Genomic DNA, 24,519 nt, shown 5'->3' with positions numbered 1-24,519 from the left:
CGAGTCGACCGGTCTCCGGAGCTCTGCAGAGGGTGGGATCCGCAGCTCAAATTGGGAGTGCAAAAACTGAAGCTGGAGTGCCTGCAGTGAGGATAGAGATATTCGGGAAGGGGGCTGTATGGTGAAGTTGATGATTGAGGATTGTATTTCGGTGGGGTGGGGGGGGGTTGGGGGGGGGGGGCGGTGGGCGAGCATCTGTCCTTTGCTTTCTATATCTCTCAGTCTGTGTGCTCGCTTGGCCAGGCAAGGGGAGAAGAAGTTGTGTTATACATGCACATGGGTGCCTTGTGCCTGCAGACTCTGTACACTGGAGAGAATCTTCTTCTGGTGCCCAACCAGCGTCACGCCCATCTTCCGGAGCTCACTGCAGCAGCAGAAGGGACAGAGAGAAAAAAAAAAAAAGACAAAATTTGTTCAATTTTGTCACACACACACACACACACGCACGCACACACGCACGCACACACGCACGCGTGCACACACACACACAAAATGCAGTTGGCTTCATCTTAGGAGACTGCTTAGAAATCTCCAGGGTAGTTCAGTCCTGGTCTCTTTCAGTACTCTCTGTGCTATAGTGCTGTAAAGGTATAATGCCTATTCATGGCCTATCTGAAGGCAGCGCTGAAAGATATGAGATTTTTCTATTGTCAGGGCAGCACTTAACATACAAAGCCTCTGCACTTTGACTGTTTTGTCGATGTTCTACATGCCCGCTGATGGCTGAAGCTCTAATTACTCAGCACAGAACAGGAAAAGTGTTAACTTGGAGAGACCTTTGGAATAGAGCCTGGTAATAGAAGACACATAATGCAGCATGTTTTAAATCATATACTTTTTATCTGAAGTATCTCAATGATATGCCAGAGGTGCATTTGAAGTCTATGGCACATTCTGCTTCAGCACACATTCATATAGATTTACACTTTAAATTCTACATCTATTTATAGCTTTATTTCTTCTTCTTCTTCTTTTTCAACAACAACGACAACAACAACAACAAAGTTATCTCTATTTGTTGAGGGTTTGCAAAACCCTGTCTCTTACTTTATACTGATGTAAAGAATTGAGTCTAGTGTGACATAGCCCGCAGTAGCGAAGTTGTCCTTGTACTGGCCCAGTTTGATAGCGTCCAGCCATTCCTCCACTGTATTCACACTCAGCTCTGGGGTGGTGGCGTCTTCCCTGTAAATCAACACAAAGGGCATCAGAGCTCATCTTTCATTTAGAACATTTAGTTTATCATAGATTTATTTACTCCATCTTTCATTTATGTACAGTCCACCAGGAAAGTGTGGACATTTGTCTTGGTTCATTATTATATGCGGCCTTTAAGACGGATTTGAACTGCCAAACAAAACTGCAAGACACAAAACAAAGAAGAAACAAAAGAAAATTGCATACCAAATTCAGGAAATTCCACAAGACAAAAATGGACAACACAAAAACAAAAGCCAAAGAAATCAGAGAAAGAAAGAAAGAAAGAAAGAAAGAAAGAAAGAAAGAAAGAAAGAAAGAAGGAAAACACAGTCACACAAAGTAACAACATGGCATCTTTAGCAGAACATAACCTTTGAAAATGCTCCTTTTAAGGCACACCAAAAACCAGAGTGCCTGTGTGCATTCGAACTAGATAGTAGGCTGTTTTGGGGAGAAAACAGCGCGTCATGTTAAGAGTAACTGCCAAATGTAGCTGAGAAAGTAAAGTAAAATGGCTAACACACTTGTTCTGCCACCTGAGAAGGTTAAATAAATGATTAGGTTTCAAATATTTAAGAAATGATTAAATCTAGATAGCTGTGGCTCAATACGGTGGAATTGTTTCTGGGTAACATCAGCACCATTTCTGACCTTCTGAATTCATTTGAAGAATGGCAAAATTACACAATGTTGTCAGGTAGTTTTGTGACTCTACATGATAAAGAACAGTTCCAGCATTAACATATTAAAGAGTAATCTGGGTTTCCCATTCTTATTTCTGTGATTTACAATCGTATTTTTGTGTTATATATATATATATATGTGTGTGTGTGTAGAGAGAGAGAGAGAGAGAGAGTATGCTGTATGTAGAGAGAGAGAGAGAGAGAGAGAGAGAGAGAGAGAGAGAGTATGCTATATGTAGAGAGAGAGAGAGAGAGAATATGCTATATGTAGAGAGAGAGAGAGAGAGAGAGTATGCTATATGTAGAGAGAGAGAGAGAGAGAGAGAGAGAGACAGAGAGAGAGAGAGAGAGTATGCTATATGTAGAGAGAGAGAGAGAGAGAGAGAGAGAGAGAGAGAGAGAGAGTATGCTATATGTAGAGAGAGAGAGAGAGAGAGAGGGTATGCTATTACATCATGCTTTTTTATATTATGTTTCTCATTTTTGTTTTCCTGTTCAGGGTCACTGTGGAAAACAGCACTTGCATTTTTAAATAGCAGAAAACCATTTTCTTGGCTCTTCGTTACGGCTGATGATAACCCCACCTCAGGGTTATGGCCAGATGTAATGAACGATTATGTTTGGTGCTCGAGTTGATGATAGAGGTGATGCGTAACAAGGGCATATTACCAAGTGAAAAAAAAAAGATCGACAATAACATTTTTGTCAAGATTTCTTATGTTTTTACTGAACGCGGCAGTAAGAGAGGCGAGTTTTCCGTTTTTGAGCGGCAGGTGTATGGGAGTGTAAAAGTGACGACCCGCGAGTTCTTTGGCTCTAAAAGCTATTTCATGCTTTCTTCCATCTCTCCTCTCTGGTGACTGCAGACTCCCGTATTAAATAACTGACAGCCCTGAGTGTAATCAGATAAAGCTCTCATGAAGAGGAGCACGGTAAGAAAACTCTAAACAGCCTCTCTCGATCCATAGGTTTACCTGACTGATCTGGGGGGTTTTACCCTGGTCTCCAGATAAACCATGTGTAAGGTTAAATCTGTACCTTATCCTTCCTGAGTTTTATCAGTGTTTCCAGCTCTAGGGGATTCTGTCTATCTACATCCAATACCTGACATTCCATTTTGACCTTATGATCGGTTATAGCTGGATCAGCTGCACTATAGCTGGGATTGGGAAAATGTGATGTGAATGAGATGAATGAAATTGAGTATTAGTTTCATCGGTGATAAGCCTATGTTTTCTGGCCATATTTATTGTGTCCTTCTCTCTTTCTTTGTTGTATCATTTTCAACTGTTTTTTCAGTTTAACAAAAAAACAACGGGCAAATGAGGGCACATTTACTGTAAATACTTAAAAGCATGATCAGAAGAGATGTCATGCATAATTATGGTTTATTGTGATTTGTTCTATGAATAATCAGGTCAGTAATATTACGTAATGAGTTCACGTGCAAATTGTAATAGAATTTACATAACTATTATTTGGGTTTTAATGTTAGCAGTCTTACCACACTGATATGTTGGCTAGTTGTTTCAGGCTGTTGGGATTACGAATCAGCTTGTCCAATGTATTGACAATGTGGCCGAACTTGGGCCGGTCACTACGACTTTTCTCCCAGCAGTCCAGCATCAGCTGGTGTAATACCACAGGACAGTCCATGGGAGGGGGCAGTCTGTAGCCCTCATCTATTGCCTTGATAACCTGTCAGAGAGAGAGACAGACAGAGAGAGAGAGAAAGAGGGAGACAGACAGAGAGAGAGAGAAAGAGAGAGAGACAGACAGAGAGAGAGACAGAGAGAGAGAGAGAGAGAGAGTCAGAAACAAAATTCCACACAGAAATTACCATAGTTCTGCAGTGAGGAGTTATACGTGTTTCACAAGCTGAGCTGTGATTCTGTGGAAGCCCTTAACACCTCTCAACAGCAGAGCTAGTGTGGTGGGCATTTCCGGAGATACAGAAGAGTGATGAAGACATTGTTCCCCTGTATATGCTATCAAAGGCGCTACCTCTCAGCTTCCACGCCATTTGCCTGTCTCCCTAAGATAATGTGTCCTCTTTCAGGTACAGTGGCACTGTTGGACCGCGAAAAAAAAAATATGCTTCATCTCGCATTTTATCAGTCAGTTATACGCATTTGTTGTAATGCCGTGCGTGTACCACAGTATTCCAATTTATTCTACCTTAAAATTCCACCTCACTGTGTGAATGCATCTCTGTATTCCGCTATGCCGCTGTAAATAAGCACCACCGGTATTACTTACATCCTGATTGGACATCTCCCAGTAAGGCCGCTCTCCATAGGAGATCACCTCCCACATGACGATACCATAACTCCACACGTCGCTGGCAGAGGTAAATTTCCTGTATGCTATGGCTTCTGGAGCCGTCCAACGAATGGGAATCTTTCCTCCCTGAAAACACATGAATAAAAGATTTTGCGTACAGATTTAACATAAAAACAGTGTGCAGGACTTTGAATGTTTTTTCATATTCTACCTTCTCCTTTTTGTCTTTAACTTTGTTGTTGATAGACAGAACACGGATCAAAGATGAGGAATTTTTTTGCAACTCTTCTTTGCAAATGATAGCCTACGTTGTTCCAAATGTCCTTTTAAAAAAGATGCTGTCCTTGGTGTTTAATCTCTACAAAGTCAAAGTGAAACAAAAGACAAACTGGCGCTACTCAATATAGATGCACGTGACGCGAGTGCCAAAGAGCCAACCCGAGACCCATGGGGGTAAAAATCATTTAAACAGTGCTTCAAAGCACAATCTGTAGAATTATTAAATTATATTTTATGAAAGTCACAGCCCATACACCAGTGCCTCGTGTGGCTTTCAAAGTTTACTCTTTCCACAAATCAGCTGGGGGGGGGGCAATTTATATTGAAAATTATATTGAGATTTCTTTTTATATTTCCTCTGTGTGGAGCATTATAGACTCATTCACCCTACACACACACACACACACACACACACACACACACACACACACACACGCACACACACACACACACACACACACACACACACACACACACACTCTCTCTCTACTTGGGGTTGTATTGAGGGCTGAAGGAGCTCTGTATTGCCTCCTACATGGCCAGAGGTAATTTGCTCTCCTGCTGATTAGGCACTTTGCACACCTGACTGTACATGAGCAGACACACAGAGCCCGGCTCTCTGCATGTACCCTGACCTCTGCTGCAGCCTGGCAGGAGGGTGAGTAATGACAGAGCACAGAGAGAGAGCCGGGGTAAAGGGCCACGCAGGCAGCCTCCCATTCAGACAGAGATGCAATTAACGCATGCTGTGAGGAGGAGGACGTTGACCCCTGACTGGGGGAGACAACTCACTCCTCCACTCTCTCTTCAGCTTCGGCTCACTCCCTTACTAGAGGCACTATTGCTCCTCTTGCTCTCTCTCTCTCTCCCTCCCTCTCTCTTTCTCTCCTTCTCACATATGTATAAGCATGCACATACATGCGCAGCGACATAAGTGCGCGCATGGCCAAGTACACAAGTACATACAAACAAACGCAAATGCTTTAGTGTTAGGTAGAAGGAGAGGTCACCTACCCGTGTGGTGTAAGCGGCCTCGGGGTCGTCCTCCAGCACTCTGGACAGGCCAAAATCAGAGACTTTGCAAACCAAATTACTATTGACCAGAATATTCCGGGCGGCCAGATCGCGATGGACATAATTCATGTCTGATAGATACTTCATTCCCGAGGCTATCCCACGCATCATTCCCACCAGCTGAATGACTGTGAACTGCCCGTCATGTTTCTGGAAGTGGTCAAAAAAAAAAAAAAAAAAAAGACAATGGATTACCGCTACACGTGGCCCCGCTGCAGGTTCTTTTCAGAAATGATTACTACTTCATTCGTCAGATTTGGAATCGGTTCAAAAAGGTATCGTAAGCTTCAGCGGCGGATCCCGCGTTGGTTAAGACGACTCCGTCGATATTGGTTTCTTGGATTTTTCTTTTTTATTTCGATAGCATTGTATTATTCAGGAAACATACATTATTCAACTGCAGTACAGAAGCTGAAATGCATTTGACCCCCGACTCATACATTATGCAAATGAATCTTCGGACCCGTTTTACAGTTCAAATCATTCCAGGAGTTATCGCCACGGTTAGTGGTTACTGGTGTAAAACCAGCTGTTTTCTGGTCTCATTGTTGGCATGATAAAGAGCCAAGATATGCATTTCTGTACAAAAACAATTACAGCGATGAACAATTAGTCTGGTCTCTCCCTGTCAATATTGGAGCGTTAACCTAATCTCTTTAAAAACCCTGCTTTTGTCTCAGAGCAATATCAGTTTGAAAAAAAAAAAACAACAACAACAACAACAAAAAAACACTTGTATTTCATGTGGCACATGGTTGGTAAGTTAATTATGTCGTTTTCTGAAATGCAGCTCTATTGATTGATTGCTTTGGCCTGATCAATTGGCAGCGTTCCATTATCAATCCTGCAGTGGCATGCTACTTACTGTAACAGCTGTGAGGAGGGGAAAAATGCTCAGTTTTTTCTTTTCTTCTTTTTTTCCTTTCTTTTTGCAGGCGAGTGATGCTAAATTGATCTGTGCCCTAATTAAACACATGTACCCTGAGCGGACAGACTATGAGCTATTAGCCATAAAACCGGTCCCATAATTATATTAGCTTTTTATGTGGGCTAACAGGACTATTTATGGCATTCATGATGTGCTTTGCAGAGAGATTGAAAATTTCACTCTTTTTTTTTTTGTGTCAGATATCGTTTTCATTTGCTCAAAGTGTGGGCAATTAAAATGGGTCTCCACTTAGAGAAAAGCATATCTGTGCTGTATGCAATAAAATTAAGGGCCAGATTTGTCCTCGGTGACAAAAGCAGTAATAAATTTGAGGGGTTTGCAGTAGAGACGTATGAGCAGATTGGTAGTGGGAGCATTGGCCTCATCATAAATCCAGAAAGATCATCCACTCTCTGTCTCTCTCTCTCTCTCTCTCTCTCTCTCTCTCTCACTCTCTCTCTCTCTCTCTCTCCTTGCTCTGGGTATAAGTTTTCATAACATACTTTTGAATAGACTTGAAAAGGCCCTTCAGGACATGGTACTGGGTGAATCCACAATGTCTCCTCCAGCATCTCTTTCACACTTAATTTCTCTACATTAATAGACTTTGGGTAGAGTGGAAAGAGTCCTTTGTGGCTCGTACCTTTAAGCAGTCCTCATACATGTGGCAGAGAAGTAGCTCAGGGCAATTCAGAGTGATCAGCATCTTAAAGGCCGTACAAAGAGCATTGCACACACCGGGTACCTTAGAGACTCTGAATGTAGTCCATGTTAGCAGATAGAACTAACTCACCTTTAAGAAAGTATCCAAGGAGCCATTTTCCATGTATTCTGTTATGATCATCACTGGCTTACCTGCACATATGAAACAGAGAAGAAGAAGAAGAAGAAAAAAAAACAACAACTTTTACTTTAGAGTGCTAAACACTGAAACAAACCCAGTTGCAGCAGACTGATGCTTCTTCATAAAACCGTGTTGAGATAAATCATTCTAATGGCACCATTAATCCTAAGACAATAGGACGTTTAAAAAAGGATAGCGGGGGGGACAAAAGAGGAGCCTAAACCCTGACCAGACTCATCCCTCGTCGCCACGGCAGCCCCATAACTCAACATGACAGATCCTCATCAAAGCTTTCCACTAACGACAAGAGTTAATTAGCCTGGGCAAACCAACCGAGGATGGCTGCGCCACTGGACTAGAAGCCCAGTTACAATGATGGGCTGCCAGGGTGATCTATAAGGGGTTAGGAGAGGGGTGTGCACCTGTGTGTGAGTGGGGAGGGGGATGGTGGCTGAAGCTATGATGGATAGCGTGTTTTAGAACTCATGTAATCTGCGCTCTGTTGCACTCCTTTCTCAAGGAACACCTGGTTTGTCTTATAAAAAGACTAAAGATCTGCCTGCAAACCTGAGCTGTGATAACAGTGTCAGTCAGTCAATGAATGTGTACTGTATGTGTGAAGCAAGCATGGCTGGTGCTAATCTCCTGATTAACTTAAGCAGCTCAACACACACATACACATACATACATACACACACACAGACACACACACAGACACACACACAGACACACACACACACACACACACACACACACACACACACACAAGCACACACACACACGCACACACACATGCACACACACACATGCACACACACACACACACACACACACACACACACACCCCTCTCACGTCAAAAGAACATTACTCTCTCTGCTAATCACAGGATGGAGGTAGTATGTGAGGCCTTAGAGACCTCACTATTTGACATACAACATATATCACAAACGCACACACACACACACACACACACACACACACATTTCCAAGCCTGTACTGGATTTCAGAAACAAGGGGTAACCACAGTGGTTGGAAACAGCCCAGGTTTAGCCTGCTGTAAAGTAAGCTACTGTTTTAATTTTCTTTAGGGAATGACACTTGTCATTTCCTTCACACTTCCCACACCCCGTCTAATCTGAATACATCACAGAGAGGTCAAGCAGAGGTCAGGAAAAGGTCGGGTCTCTCTTATGACAGTGATAGCATTTGATGAGTGTCCTTTGAGATGTGAGACTACAAGTAGGACAGCAAACACAGGACATACATGAATCTAGACCAGCGTCACTGTTCAGACACTGAGGCGGTGTTATTCCAGCCCAGCTACATGCAGATGCCATGTCTATGTGCCATAACATGTAAGAACCGCAGGGGTCTGGCTTTAGGGGAAAGCGTGAGGAAAACGAACACAGACGTGATGCCAGGCGGGGGGTGGGGGTGGGGGGGGGGGGGGGGGGGGGTGATGAGACATCCACAACATGGCCTGCGCATCCTCTCTCTCACAGTAACAGTGGACCCAGCCTGTTCATAGAGCTGCTTCCCATCACCCATGCCTATGTCCACTCTGCACCCCACGCTTCCAGTGTGTGGACGGATTCACACGGACAGTGAGCGTGGGAGGGAAGAGAATGTGGAAGCTGCAACAGTCTAATGTCTAAACACTCTCATGTTTGTGCCTCTATGTGTGTGTGTGTGTGTGTGTGGCCTTCAACTCTTGTCCAAAGGAGAGACGTCACAGCTACTAAATCTTCACGAAAACTAAAATTTACAAAAATAAAAAAAAAAAGGAAAGAAAGAGAAAAGACACTTGGAGACGGATGTGTGTGTGTGTGAGTGTGTGTGTGTGTGTGTTTGTGTAAGAGGGAGCGTGTGAATGTACCAAAGTTTCTGACGGATTTGTTTTTCTTTGCTTCTCCACTGTCTTCAGCGAGTGTGTGTGTTTAGGACGGAGAGACGAAGCAACTTTATCATAGATTGCCGTCCCTGTCCAAGCTCAAGGACGTATAAACACTGACCATGTCAGCGCTGATAAATGGATCCCATTTGCTCCATCTCCAGGGTTGGGGGTGCTGGGAAGTGTGTGGTGGTGATGGAGGCAGAGAAGAGCATGATAACCCCACAGGAGCAACGGCACCATCGCCACGGCCGTCGGCGTGGTTATACATCACCCGAAATTAAATCACTATCTCACTGAGATAAATGCCATCCTCCACACACCCTCCAACCAACCAAACCATCTCCCCCTATCCGGAGAAGAGAGAGAGAGAGAGAGAAAGAGAAAGAGAGAGAGAGAGAGAGAGAAAAATCCAATTCCCTTTTACTTTTCGTTGGCAGACTAATGTGTGTGTCAGCGCGGCCGGCGTGGGGACCTCTGTCACACGGCTCCAGGGAGAGCGGGCGCGGCTCTGGGGTGGCCATCTGATGTCACCCGGGCCGCGTGACTGCTTTATCAGAAAGATGGATGAAAAGGGCTAGTGGCATTGATCCTGAGTAAGAGGGGAGGCGGCCGGCGGGATCACACGGCGTCCCCAGGGTTTGACCTTAAAGCTGCAGACCACCACACACCAAAAAAGACTGCAGCTGCCGGAACCCCTACCCCCCCCCCCCCCAACCCCCACACAACATATCGAGCTCAATTCTGCTTTAGTAAACAACAGAGCTTCAAATGGTCCAGTTAGAAACCGATATAGAAATAACTCCTCGCAAAGAGTCCGAGGTGCTGGTTTGTCGTGTTTAAAAAGTGTTTTCATTTTTAGACCATCGTGTTTGTGACTAAAACTGTTTTATGAATGGGGGTATGATATCAGAATTTCAAGATGCTAACATTAGTATGCCTTTAACTGGAAACTATGAGAAGACACGATGTCAAGATTTCAAACCAGTCAGTCCTCCTATACTCCCACTGTTTTTACGTCATGAAGCTCATTGTTGTTACCTTTGTTAACTGCGGTGAAATGATTCAAAACTTACTGGCTTAAACAATCAGTGGTACACATCAAATCAAACCAAGTTTTTTCAAGCCAAGAACGTGATGATGAAAAAATATAAATAAATAATAATAAACTGAAAAGACCAGGCTAACAAATGTTTTCAGTTCTTCATCTGTAGAACTTCAGTTGTTTCATCTGAAAAATATTTCCTGGTCGGACTGGAATACACCAGATAATTGAGAAAATGTTCAGTTGAGTTATCAGCTCTTGACATTAACTTGTGGCAAACTCAAGAGGATGTCTCAGTGCCCTCCAATACATGTGCTATCAAAAGCCATCATCTGGACTTCTGACACAGCAAATTATACTGACAGGATATAAAAGGTTACCACCGACACACACACACTCACACACACACACGCACGCACACACACACACACACACACACACTCTCTCTGTCTCTCTCACACTCTTATGCTTTACTCCCTATCAAAGCTCGATACAAAGGGACCTTTGAGGGCATGTTTGACTCTGAATCACATGCAGGGCAAACACAGAACAGTCACATCACTAATTCTGTGCCCTGGAGGTCTTGGCCCTCCGCCGCACGGCCCTGAGAAGAAGAACATATTAAATAGCTCACGGTGCGGATGGTCGGAAATAACAGACTACCACAATGGATCCTGTATGTGTGGAAATGAATCATGAATCAGCTTCTAACTTGACACTCGGACCAGAAATGCCCCGGGTGTGCTATTTCAATAAGGATTATGCGTTGGAGCAGATATGCAAAAGTTAATCCCTGTCAGCCCCCCATGAAAGTAAACTTATGGTCAGTCATACAGATTATCATTTTAGACAACATTAAGCATCGTAAGTAAGCATGACACGTCACATGTTCATGCTATGTTAATTAAACAGTCACAGTAAAGTAATGTTTTAGGTGGTAAGCCACCCGGAGCCACCTGTTAAGTACATTCAGCCTCTGTGATAGAAATTTAGTTTGAAATACTGAGAAAATGTTTGACCCCACTCTCTGTCTGTCAGTTATCAACCTGCGTGTATTGTTTTACATGCTCCGTAGAGAGTTAGCTGTTTAAAGATAGATCTGCATTAGATGTACATTTATCTAAGGCCATGATTGAAATGTAATCACTAAACACAGTTGTCAGACTGAGTTTGTCACGGTATTTCCCATAGAAGCTCCTGAGAGCCATGTCTTTGATGGGAAATTGTGCAATAGATCTGTTTCCACTGGAATCTTTCTAACCCATATATTTGTTACATCTAAGTGCTGTGGGAAAATGAATACCTGTCAACATGACAAGTCCCCCGTAATCAACAGCACCTGATACCTGCAACACAATGCCCAGGACATTCCACACAAGGAAACAGGCTTTTGTTAAATGGTTTATACATCACACAGTCTCTTCTCTCTTTCTGAGTGTGTATGCGTGTGTGTATGTTTGTGCACATGCGTGCGTGGATGCACACTTGCACGTCTGTGTGTGCGTGTGTGCCTGTGTATGTGTGTGTGCGTGCATATGTGTGTGTGTGTGTGTGTGTGTGTGTGTGTGTGGCTGTTCATGAGTATAGATGTACCTTTTGTGGGGTGGTGCATAACACAGATTTAGCTACAGACAGCAGGCGGTCTAGAAAATGAGCCTCCTTCATTGGTTTCCCAACACAAGTAGACACGCGCACACACACACACACACACACACACACACACACACACACACACACACACACATCAAGCAAAACACATTTCCCCATTTTTAGGGCTAGTTAATTTGTCCAGTGATGACCTGTTCTGCAGATAGAGTATTGATTTTCTGCCAGGTGTTAAAACCATCTGGTAGAAAATAGCTGCTTTGTAACTTCAAGTTATGTGTTTCACAACAGTACTGTTGTTAACAGCTGTTTACACCCCCCCCCCCCACCCCCCCACCCCCCTTTTTTATTCTTCCTTACAAGCGTCTCGATTTATAGAGAACTAACTTATAGGAGTAAAGAGATATCGAACAGGTTGGCTGCCCTCATAGCCTCTAACACATCCTCCACAAATCTAAATTGAAGAACAAAGGCAAATGTTATTTAACCTCTACGTTCTATTGATTTTTTGTTCTAATGGGTTTTTAACTAAATGACACATAATGTATTTAGCACAGAATCACTATTTATGCTTCTTGAAGGGACAAAAAAAAAACTATACGTTAGTAAAGCAGGGGGCGCTTCTAATTAAGCATAGGAGTGTGAGGTGTTAGATCTGAAGCGTTAAAACTTTCATTGTTATTCAGACAAAAGAGGAGCAGAGTTTTAATGAATAGTCTCTTGAAACAGAGCCCACATCTTTAGAAGTTGAATAAGAATTCTTTTTGAAGGAGAAAGTATTAGATGTGGGCAGATGATAGCTGGGTCCTAAATTGAATGTTTCCAGATGAGACGATTATTAAGCACATAAAAGGAAGATGAGGAAGATAAGGAAGGCTCTGTACTGTTCTGACATGTGATGAGATAGCAAATAAAAGGCTATTTTTAAGGCTTTTCTTTTAGGATGGCCCTCATCTACATAACAATGTCTGCAATCAAAACGCGGGTGAGCTTTTAAATATTGTTCTGATGAAAGGGTGCTGATTGAAGCTGTGCAGTAATGATTATGAATCACATGCAAAGACACACACACACATGCGCACGCACGCACGCACGCACGCATGCACGCACACACACACACGCGCATATACCACGTATGCTTGGCTGGTATTGGTAGTGGTATGGTATGATGATGATGAAGAACACTGGAATAAAGTGCAGTGGATGTGGAGACCAGGTGACTGTGAGGTAATACCCGACTGTGCCCCTTCTTGTTCCTTCTTTTTCTCTCAGCCACGCCTTCCAGACTCCTCCCTCATCAGCTGTGATCTGTAAAATCCCTTCCCTTCCTTACATATGTGCCCTCTCCAATACTGACAATGCTTTGCCTGGTCTTTTACACCTCACTGCATCTCTGTGACTTTCTTGTGTTTTTGTGTGTGTTTTATATCTGTGTGTGTGTGTGTGTGTGTGTGTGTGTGTACGTGTACACGTGTAAGCTTTCGCTGACAAAACACACCGACCCTTGAAACTTCAGAGGTCAGTTAATATGAGGTTAGCCCGTCTGTGATCCAGGATTGGCTCCTCCTTGCCAGACTATGCTCAGGTTGCCCCTGCCAGTCGATGCTGAACAAATTACTTTCACTTAACTGCACTTTTATTCTTTTTTGACGGCGTATACTTTTAAAAGACTGAACTGAGCTTTCGCTATGAGCCTAGTTATTTGCATAGTGCATTAAAACACTACTTATTATCGGAAGAGTAGCAATTAAGAAGCATCTGCCTTTTTGAAGGGAAAAGCAAACTTGATTTACTCTGGTAATAGTTCTACAATCCGTACGAACCACTGTGAACAAAAGGTCAGAATTTGCATTTCACATTAGAGAGGGGAAAGAAGAAGAATGAATAAGAAATGTTAGGGGACTGTACAGTTATTATGCATGCTTCTGAATATTTATGATGCCAAAAACACATCCAATTAACTATTTAAATTATTAATTTTCATAGGGACTTAAATATGTATATGGCTTTTGTTGTTTGGCATAGGTGGAGCAGAGATAAGGAGACAGCCTTATTCATCCCTTACAGCGTAAAACAGACAGGGCTATTGTGTTACAGGGAAGGGGAATAATGTGTAAAAATAACATGAAATCTTTGTGAATATGACTTCATTGTCAAGGTGTCAGATACAGGCTAAAACTGTGCTATGCCAATAAATATTTTCTAATCCAAATGAAAAAAAGAAAAAAGTCCTCACCATTTATATATCTGAGTTGGAAGTCAAAGGTAAGAAATGAACAAAGATAAAGAAAAATGAGAGAACAAATAGGAAGAGACAGGAGGGAAGACAAAGCAAGATAAAAATAGATACAAAAACGAACAGACAAACTAATGAAAAATAAACAGTAAGAGAAAAGCTGGACATATGGCATACTGCGATTATAAGACCACAGACTTGTTCATAAGAACAAGTCCTTATTCTAAGTCCTCATTCTATATTTCAAATGTTCCAACTGACTCAGTTCAGCTTAGTCTGTCTGAGCATCTAAGCCACTTTTTCAAGTCTAAACCTGTCAAGAATGAGCTGCTGACCTTTATCAGCTCTGTGCTGAAGGAGATTCATAAAGCTAAGAACACATTGATTGACATCAGGTATAACCTTAATCTGCTCTGTACTGAAGAAGATTCATAAATCTAAGAACAGACTGACTGACATCAGATTCTGCCTTTCGGTCGAGGCAAAATCATAAAGGCACAAACACTGTATTAAGTGTTTCTCTAAAGAATACTAACATCACACACACACACACACACACACACACACACACACACACACACACACACACACACACTCACACACACTCACACACACACACACACACACACACACACACGTGCTCTATAGATAGATAGATAGATAGATAGATAGATAGATAGATAGATAGATAGATAGATAGGTAGATGCAATCATGTTCTGATACAGTCATATCCTGTCAGTGCCTATGTGCAGTGAGGGGTGTACTTCTGAAGCATGTAGGTAAGATGTGAGTCACTTACATCTGGTGACCACTCCCTCCAGACGGATGATGTTGGGATGATCAAACTGTCCCATGATGCTGGCCTCACTCAGGAAGTCCCGCCTCTGTTTCTCTGAATAACCTGCTTTCAGGCTTTTAATAGCCACATAGATTTCCCTCTTACTGGGCAGTTTCAGACGACCGCTGCACACTTCGCCAAATTCGCCTGAAAACAGACCCACAGTGACCCTCAGAATTAATTACAATTTAATTAGTGGGGTAAGGGAAAGGTCAGTTGGCGGTCTGTTTTGCTTCACATTGTACACAACAGAGCTATAAATGAGTGATCACATCTAAGTCGTTATTATGTGTTATGTTCAAACATGTTATTACACGCCTTGTTTTTCTGATATTTCTTTGCTTTGTGAATAAACTCAGAAACATGCAAAAAGATTCACTGAGCATATGTATGTAAATATATGTATGCAAATATCTAACGAACCAGGCTGCTGGAGTAAGAACCTCTAATTTGGAATATTTGTGAACCATAGGCATAGTATTACATTTGTACTTTGGGTGCGTATTCACAAAAAACGTAAATGAGAAGTTTTTCTGCGTCAACTTAATGTGTGTGAGTGTAGAGTGTTAAGGGAGTTGCAGTCTGTGTGGTTCTTTAGGACACAAGGAGAGTGGGTTGTCCTCTCCTCTCTAAAACTGTCTGACACCCCGGGGACACAAAAGACATCTAAGAAAAACTGGAGTTGGTTCTTACATCTAGCACTGAGCAGACACATCAGCCTAGCATGTCTGAGTAAAGAGCTGTGAGTTAAAGAGAGAGAGAGAGAGAGAGAGAGAGAGAGAGAGAGAAAGAGAGAGAGAGAGAGAGAGAGAGAGAGAGACAGAGAGACAGAGAGAGAGAGACAGAGAGAGAGAGGGAAGAAGAGAGAGAGGGAGGGAGAGAGGGAGCATGTGTCTCTAACAAGGCATGTCACACAGATCTCTCCATCACACAGCCAGAGGGTCACACTCACTGTCTCAGCACTGTTTAAAGAAGTTCATCATTAGCATAGAGACTGCAGGTGCATAGGGTACACACACATGCAAAGAGAGTGAGAGTGAGTGAGAGAGTGAGAGAGAGAGAGAGAGAGAGAGAGAGAGAGGGGATGAGGGGAGTAGGAGTGAGTTTGAAAGCTAACATGCTTATGAAATATCTCAAAAAATTCATATTAATCACACACATTTCAAGAGGTGAAACACAGCTTTGATACTTGAAAATCAAAAAACTTCAATTTCATCGGAATAAATTAGCATGCCACTGAAAAGACAGCTTTCTAAAATTTTTTAATCAAAATAACGATAATAAGTAATGTATTTTCGAACATGTCAAATCAATTATTTTTGATGTGAAGGAAACTTTTACAAAGAAATCTCTAAATATTACTAAATATACACCTTCTTTATCAATGTAGGGTCACTATTTGACACTCATTTAAACTGACATTTATTTCTTTTAGCAGACGCCTTTAAGCAAAGCGACTTCCGAGTGAGGCAAAATACAATCCACGCCTGAAGCCATTACAGAGCTGGCTGTGGTATAAGTGCGACAGTTAAGTTCAGTTATGGACCAGATAAAGGAGAGAATAGATGTATGAAAAAAAAAAAAAAAAACGTGTCAAATTTCATTTCTCTAACCTGCACCAATGACTCTCTCAATACGAATGTTGGAGGCATCGATTTCCTTGGCGAAATCGCGTACGGCTTGATTGGGGTCTTCGTAGGTGTGAGGATGAATGTATGTTCTGCTTCCTGGCAGCTTGACTGAAACCGGGGGGGAAGAGAATGTCATCCATTTTCATGGAAAACTACACATTAACGCAGGAACACGGCTGAATCGTAAATATAAAAAAAGGGCCGCGTCTCTAAACGGCTAAGAAAGAAACAGAAAATGGACATCAATTACATGATTTACAGCTCCATTTCACAACAACCGTAGCCAAGTGCATTTTTTATGTTTATGTCGGCTCTAAAAGCAACCATTTTTAGTGACAGCCTTATAAAAGGCAATGTGTTGCTCTGAATGGGATCCTACCTCTTCCGTGCTGGAATTGCATCTTTTCCTCGTCTGGGTCTTGTTTTGCTTTGATATAGCCGCAATGCCTGGAAGAAACACAAAGAAAATACATCAGCACCTTCCTTCACGGACAAAAGAGGTCAAATTTCCATCATCATACAGAGCATACTGATTAAATCACAATGGAACTAAATAAATAATAAAAAAAAAAAAACAAAGTATGAAACAAAATAAGAATAGATCTCTGTGAGTAACAATGGTGTTCTGATTAACTGAAACTCCACTAGAGCCATCCCTTCACATATTATTATTAAAACATAGCATAATTACTACCACAGAGCCATGCACAGACACACAAATACACACAGACACACACACACACGCACGCACGCACACATGCACACGCACGCGCGCACACACACACGCACACACACACACACACACACACACACACACGTATTCAGGAGATCCACAACATGTGGCAGCAGCCTCTCAGGGCATGTGTGAATGTCTAAAAATACACGTGCCGCCTTCCTGGGTCTCTGTGGTCATGATTTAGAATCAGCTCAGTGAGGCTGAAAATGTGGAAGATAAACTCTATTGCTCATTCAAGATGGCTCTATTAAGATGCTTCTATAGATTCTAGCTTTCCACATTTTTGCTTCATTTAGTAATTGCTCTACGTAAGAATCTAAACTGCGGGAGTTCCACAGTTGCTCGCATGGTTAGTCAGCCATATATATATGTATATATATATATATATATATATATATATATATATATATATATATATATATATATATATATATATATATATATGTGTGTGTGTGTGTGTGTGTGTGTGTGTCTAGAGGGGGAGAATAGAAAGTGTATGAGGGTATGTAGTTCATCTATCCACCCGTCTATCCCTCCCTCCATCCGTCCCTCCATCATCCGTCCATCCATCCATCCATCCATCCATCCATCCATCCATCCATCCATCCATCTGTCCATCACAATGACTTTACTGCTCTATACAAAAGTGAGCATGCCATACAAATCTCCTGCACATATTATTTACAAGGTTTTCAAGCTTAGTCACAGGCAACGTGAAAATAAATGACAGATCATATCGGAGGATGAGATCTCCCACCTCCAGACACTCTTTCATTCCTCACTTCATTTCTCCTCAGTAATTTGTCTCAAAATAAAAAAAAATGTATTAATGATAGGAGAAGAAATGTAAAACCTACTCATTACAATCAGGCTCAAGTACTTTTTAAATCCAGTTTTTGATTATAATTGGTTTGGGGTGAGTTCCAGAGATTCTATAATAAATGTGTTGGCCGTTTGCAGACAGACTAACTGGCCAAGCGTATGATGAACACCTGCAGCGGAAAAGGCAGACGAGCTTTGGGCTTTTGGCTTTTAATTTGCCTCTAATGATGAGGAGAAGAGCTCGGTCTGCCCGGCCACGCCAGCCTGTGCCAGGGTCATGACAGTTTTGGATGGCAGTAAGAGAGTTTCAGCTCCTGGCACACGCATGACTTGATTGCCACATTCATCCTTACTCACTCTGGTTTGATGCTGATTTTATTTGGCTCATTCAAACGAGATCTTGACATCGTGTAAACACTGCTAATTGGTTGGATGAATGGATCCCCCTAGTGTGTGTGTGTGTGTGTGTGTTTGTTTGCTTGATAAAGTGTCTGCTTGTGTATGTGTCTGAAAGAGGGGCTTCACACATTTTAGACAGCGAGTGAGAAGGTGGGAGAAAGGCAAGTGTGACTTTTCAAGTTTGCAGCTGAGTCTTCAATAAAACTTCTTTTGTTTAAAAAAAAAAAAAAAATCTTTTTTAACAGAACTCTTCTCATGGTACATTATGAAAGAGTCACAATTCTGTAGCTACATGTTTCTGTGAAAACATTAATGCATTTAAGATCATGTTTCCCCATTGTTAGCACAGACATTTTCATCACAGGTGTCGTGTTTGTCTGGATGTTAGGGGAAAAAAAAAAAAAGACCCTCTGCAGACTCTAACTAAGCAACAGCACATCCCCGGCTCCTTGGAATCGAATGGGTGTATTGTATCTGTACTGAAAAGCTCTTGTCTCAGCAAACAAAAACGAGAGGAAATTCATGCTGATCTGGATCTACAATCTCTTTGAATATCTGTACAAATGAGGGTCTGTTGTATTGTACTCCACAGAGAGGCTCCGTTCTCACTGTACAGACTGTGCTCTGTGAAAAAAAAAAAACAAAAATAAAAACAAAAAAAACCAAATCACTCTCGTCTCGCTAATGCACTCTCTCCTCCACACACGGTGCCGCATGCTGCAAATGTGACCGCAAAATGTTTCCTCACCACAGCTCTGGGATGCAACGCTCACCCAAGCCTGCTACTGTACACTGCTGACAAGAGAGGAGCCATACTGGTCCTCTGCAGGTCCAGCAAAATTCTCTCTCTCTCTCTCTCTCTTTCTCTCTCATCCTTCTCTTTCTGTTTCAATTTGCATATCTATTTGCTTTCTCAACCCAATCCTGTCCTTTTTTTCATCTGAGCACTGAGATTTCTCCTTCAGGGCGCTCGACCCCATGGTTCCCATCTCTGCATTGCAGTTCTCTTGCTCATCTTCCCAGTCCTCACACATCACCATCCGACTTTCTCCGAATCCGAATTTCTTATTATCTCTCTCTCTCTCTCTCTTGCTTGCCCTCTGTCACTCCCTCTCCTTTTCAGTCTTAGTCTCTTATGTTCTCTTTCTTTATAATTTTTTTCTACATTTTATCTTTCTCTCTCTCCCTTCTTTATCTCCCCCTATGATATGTTCAGATGCGGGTCTTGACTGTCTTTGAGAGTGGAGAGAAGAGAATGATTGTGCTGACACTGAGTATTCTCCTGTCTATGTTCTGGTCCACACCAGCATACTAACAGTATTGAAATGAGCCCCGGTGAGAAAGGTGATCCGCTGAAACAAAAGCCCGAACTCTGCTGGGCTCTTACTCTTCACTCGGCGCTCGCTGCTGACTCAGGTGCTCTTGTCTTCCAATTCTCAGCGAGAAGCTCAAGTCTGAGAAAAAGCCTTCAACCCAAAACTCTTTAAGATCAATGTCAGGGAAAAAAGCAGAAGAAAGAGGAAAAAGACAAAGAGAGCAAGAGATCAAACAGAGGAGAGGTTTACTCAGCGACGTCTCAGAAGGAAGGACGCACTGTTTGAAAGTGAAAGCGAGACAGTCCAAACTGTGACTGGATTAGGTAAATATGAACATAGAGATAGCGTCTGATGTCTAAGAACAGGAAGACCTCAACTCAAATACGGACTTCACGAAGAACAAAATTCAGATCAAATGAACTTACGGGACTTAGAGTAATGGACTCAACCTTGGCCCGTTCGTCAGCAGAGCAAATAAATGAGTAGCTAAAACAAGCCGTATCATTCAATACATTTTTATATGACAAGCAGACTTTTATTAGATGAATAAAAGAGTGCTGAGCGCAGGAAGAGAAATTGATATACTGGAGGATCTTCTTGCGAGTGGACTGAAGGAATGGAAAGGAGAGGTCAAGTCTTTCCCCTCCTCCGTTTCTCTGTCTCCTCCTAGAGCGGCATTCATCTCCATTAAAACTTCCCCTGCCACATGTCCTTGCCAACAGTCGCCAACTGACTTTCAATTAAGGTTCAAAAAAAAAAAAAAAAAGAAAAAAGAAAAAAAAGTTGAAATTTCCCATGACTACAGATGCACTGCACTTAGACCCAGTCACGAGATGTGTTCTATGGCCATCCTCTCAACAAGTCCTCCATGCCTCTCTCTGTATCTTGTATGAGAAAAACACAATGGTAATGTTTTCTAACAATCCATGAATTAGCATGTAACCGACAATTCGCGACTACTATACTTGATACTGTTCGTTTGTTCAATATCGGTCTTGTGGAGAAGACATATTAGTTCTGGATAACTTATCAAGTGTCATGATACAGATGTCAAATATTGATACGTGGAGAAATGTCAACACTCAACTTTTTTTTTTTTTTTTTGGTAATAGAACATTAATTTTTGATGGATTTGAAATGTCACTCTCCATTGTTCATCAGAAACCACTATTTCTCCTTTTCGTTGTCATTTCAACTCAAAGTGATGTCTATCATTAAAAAAAAAAAATCATATGCTTGTAAAAGATACTCGACTTACAAAAGTATACATGAACAGAATAACAACGTCTTTGCAAATGAAAATCTGATGCGTTTTTCACCAGATCAAGTCGGGTGGTTCAGCAACGGTAACATCACATTAAATGGGTGTCGAGTGCAGGCTCCATTATATCTGAGACAACTGAGCATTCATTGTTTGTTAACAACGAACAATCGCTTTGACGTGTGATCCGGCATTGAACGTCCTGGTTGCCTTTCAGTCTTTAGAACACGCTGTGCCATGGAAATTGTTTACTTCCTCAGTGGTCTGGTCAGGGGCCTCTCCTGAGTGTAGTCTTTAATGCATGAAAGATGAACCTCAGGAAGGACAGTGCGTAAAGTTAGTTCCGCCGATAATGCTTAATTGCCCGTTTTGATTACCTTGTGTTTTCTGTGGTCTTAAAATGGGAACTTGCCAACCTTAGCCTTTCATTTGGCAATAAACACGTGACCTTGAGATAACTGCGGTCACTGACTAAACAAAACAACAGTACAGTGAGCTGATATGCAGATTTTTTTTTTTTTATATGGACGAGTGAAAGACAAAGAGGACAGAGAGGAGGGGAGAGGGTGTACGTTTTCATTGGCCTTTACTTCCTTTATAAAAAGATCCCCTTAAAAACCGCCAGTGACTGAAACAGAATGACTGACCTCTGAATCTCATTCATTGTCACAGTCATATTCATTTTGACAGGCTAAAAAAAAGAAAACCTTACAAATTCTTTATAGTGCAGCAGTTTATGGATCATCACATGTCCGTTTATGAAAAAGAAAACACCAACACCAGTGTTTGTCTGATCAATATGTGGCCTGCTGAAATATTTGGCAATATACTGGAAAAAATGTTTTATACTGCTTTTCTTCAAGTGATTTTTTTTAAAGAGTTCTTTAAAAAAGTGCTGTTTTTGTATCACTCTGATTTGAAGGTCAAACCATTGGTTAATTAACTTAAACCATTTGCTATTTTAAATAAAACTGAACTGAATAGCTTCACCTAATTTAGAAATAAACTCTTTAGAACAATCTTGTGAGCTGATTAAAGAAAGAAAGAAAGAAAGAAAGAAAGAAAGAAAGAAAGAAAGAAAGAAAGAAAGAAAGAAAGAAGGGAGAAAACTGAAAAGCAGTCTTAATTTGGCTTCAGAGTAGTCACATCACAAACTGGTAAAATGCTTATAACGCTGAAGGAGACAGAATGACCAGGCTAACACAGGGTATGCATTAGAACACAGTCTCTAGTGAACGAGAAAGAGAGAGAGAGAGAGAGAGAGAGAGAGAGAGAGAGAGAGAATATGATCATGTCTATCTATAGCTCCATATTTTCTGAGGAACAATGCTTTGGTCACACTGACTGAGAAGAGGGCAGATTTGCATGGTGCATGGGGCTTTGGGGAGATCACACGATTTCTAATCATCTCTTGTGTGACACACTGTTAATAGGATGGAGCCGGACCCAAGAAACGCCTGCTTCTCTCCAGAGCTTTAATCAACAAGAGTGGACCTTCAGATTAATGGCAATCAGTGACATACATAGTTACAGTCGCAGAGCTGCCACTGGTATAAAAACGCACAGGAACTTCATTAATGCGTTGTCCTCCAATAACACTTAGCCCTCTTGTTTGTTGGATATGAAATATTATTTGCAGTCTGCATATCTTGGTTTTTCATTTCTTTGGCTCTTCACGGCTGTCCTCACTTGTGGAGTGAACCTGGCGTTTGTCCATGCTCTACACACTGCTTTAAAGAAAAGATTTACTTTAGCCAAACTCATTATTCGAAAGGGGAGTGATTAAATGTATATATCTGTTGAATTTCCCCCTGTCTCTCTGAAAGGTGGAGAGGAAGATACGGTGTAAGAATTATTGATAATGGTAATTATGAACGCGCATGGGAATGTTATTGGGATAATGTTCTCATCACCAAGGGCAAAATCTCACCAGCATAATCCAACCGATCAGTCTACGTCCAATTCATTCAACTACGACCCTCTGGCTTTTTGCACCTGTTTCACTGTTTGGGCCCCGTTTGACCGTAAAAATAAAATTTCTAAGTGATTCTGTGGAATAAAAATCACCCAAATGTTCACCAATTATATACATAATTGAAAGATAGTAAACAAAATGATACATGAAAGGGGTTGATGATGGCATTCTGACACAACCTCAGCTTTACAGGACTCTTTCTCTGTAACTGTGTTTGTATGCCATTTCGCCTTGACTGTTAGTTTCTGCAGCTGTTTTTGCTGAGAAAGCTGACGCCTGTGAAACACCACACACCATGTGGCTTAGAGTTAGGTGAGATTTCAACTATGCCATTATACTAAAGGTGACAGTCCACAAGATGAGGAAGTCCATTCAAATACTCACACAGCAATCTGAGTGTGTGTGTGTGTGTGTGTGTGTGTGTGTGTGTGTGTGTGCACTACAGCCAGTGGACATGGGCAACACTTCAAACAGGGCCTGAATGAGATGCATACACCAGCCTGGTCATTAGAGAGAGAAAAAAAAAACTCAAAGTGATTTTGAAAGGCTTATACTCCACTTTTGAGCCTTTGGCACATAATCTTCATTATCGACATTGTGCTACAAAATGTGATCCCATTCGAATCAGCACCCTGAAATTCGCAAACGACAACAGATGCAGAAGTGTTGGCATGAGCAGCAAAACGTAACAGCATCAAATGCAGACAGGGCTGGCAGAGATACTGCTCTGTTATTTGGATTGGCTGTGACTTCCACCGGAAAACAAAAAAACACTTATTGTTCGATCCCTAATGCATTGTGTTACTTCACACTTGATAGTAATGCGGTCTACATCACTTCTGGCCTGACTCATCCACAATACACAGCAAATACAGCATTGTGAAAATTAGCTCCAAGAAATGAATGCACTCTGGCACACTTTTTATATTGTGCCACACTCACCGTTAAGGGCCTGTATGAAGATTCTCATTTAACACAGACAAATTTGCCTTGTAGTTAAGGAACACCATGTTGTTGGTTTACTGCTCAAAAAGTACAGTAGGTGTATGAAGGAACAAGCCTTGTGTTGTAACTGATAAGTAATATAATGCAAATGTGAAAACAAAAAAGCTGCAGGGTAATATCCCTCTCTCTCTCTCTCTCTCTCTCTCTCTCTCTCTCGCTCTCTCTCTGTGTGTGTGTGCAGATCTGTATTTTTGTGTGCCTGTGGAGAACACCTTCCTCATGTCATTAACTTTTAAGAATAACCTTAGGCTTGAAGCAGATGCTCCATACTTTAACAACATTGCAATGACAAGGGATGTTTTCTTGCTCTTGATTAGCCTGGCTTAAAAGCCTTCCTGTACACCTCATGTTTCATTACAAAAACATTTTCATCGAAGACAGAGCCGCAGCCTGACAACATGACTCAACCAAATTTGGTCAAATACTAATATACAGGTTCTATAAATATTCAAAAGACTATATTTTA

General features: G+C 41.7%; 1 protein-coding gene across 1 annotated transcript in view; it reads right to left on the bottom strand.

The window, feature by feature from the left end:
- Nucleotides 1-264: 264 nt before the first annotated feature.
- The window catches only part of epha4b (eph receptor A4b), a 78,987-nt gene continuing 54,732 nt past the window's right edge, over nucleotides 265-24,519 (bottom strand). The window contains exons 9-17 of the mRNA XM_030775927.1: nucleotides 16,919-16,986; nucleotides 16,522-16,647; nucleotides 14,870-15,055; nucleotides 7,241-7,302; nucleotides 5,460-5,669; nucleotides 4,143-4,292; nucleotides 3,388-3,581; nucleotides 1,048-1,185; nucleotides 265-364 (exon numbers count right to left, since the gene is read on the bottom strand). Coding sequence (XP_030631787.1) covers nucleotides 265-364; nucleotides 1,048-1,185; nucleotides 3,388-3,581; nucleotides 4,143-4,292; nucleotides 5,460-5,669; nucleotides 7,241-7,302; nucleotides 14,870-15,055; nucleotides 16,522-16,647; nucleotides 16,919-16,986 — 1,234 coding nt within the window. The remainder of the gene's footprint in view (nucleotides 365-1,047; nucleotides 1,186-3,387; nucleotides 3,582-4,142; nucleotides 4,293-5,459; nucleotides 5,670-7,240; nucleotides 7,303-14,869; nucleotides 15,056-16,521; nucleotides 16,648-16,918; nucleotides 16,987-24,519) is intronic.

This window comes from Chanos chanos, chromosome 5, assembly GCF_902362185.1.
Source record: "Chanos chanos chromosome 5, fChaCha1.1, whole genome shotgun sequence".
NCBI lineage: Eukaryota > Metazoa > Chordata > Actinopteri > Gonorynchiformes > Chanidae > Chanos > Chanos chanos.
Note: the sequence above shows the minus strand (reverse complement) of the source record. Positions and strands in the feature narration are given on the sequence as shown.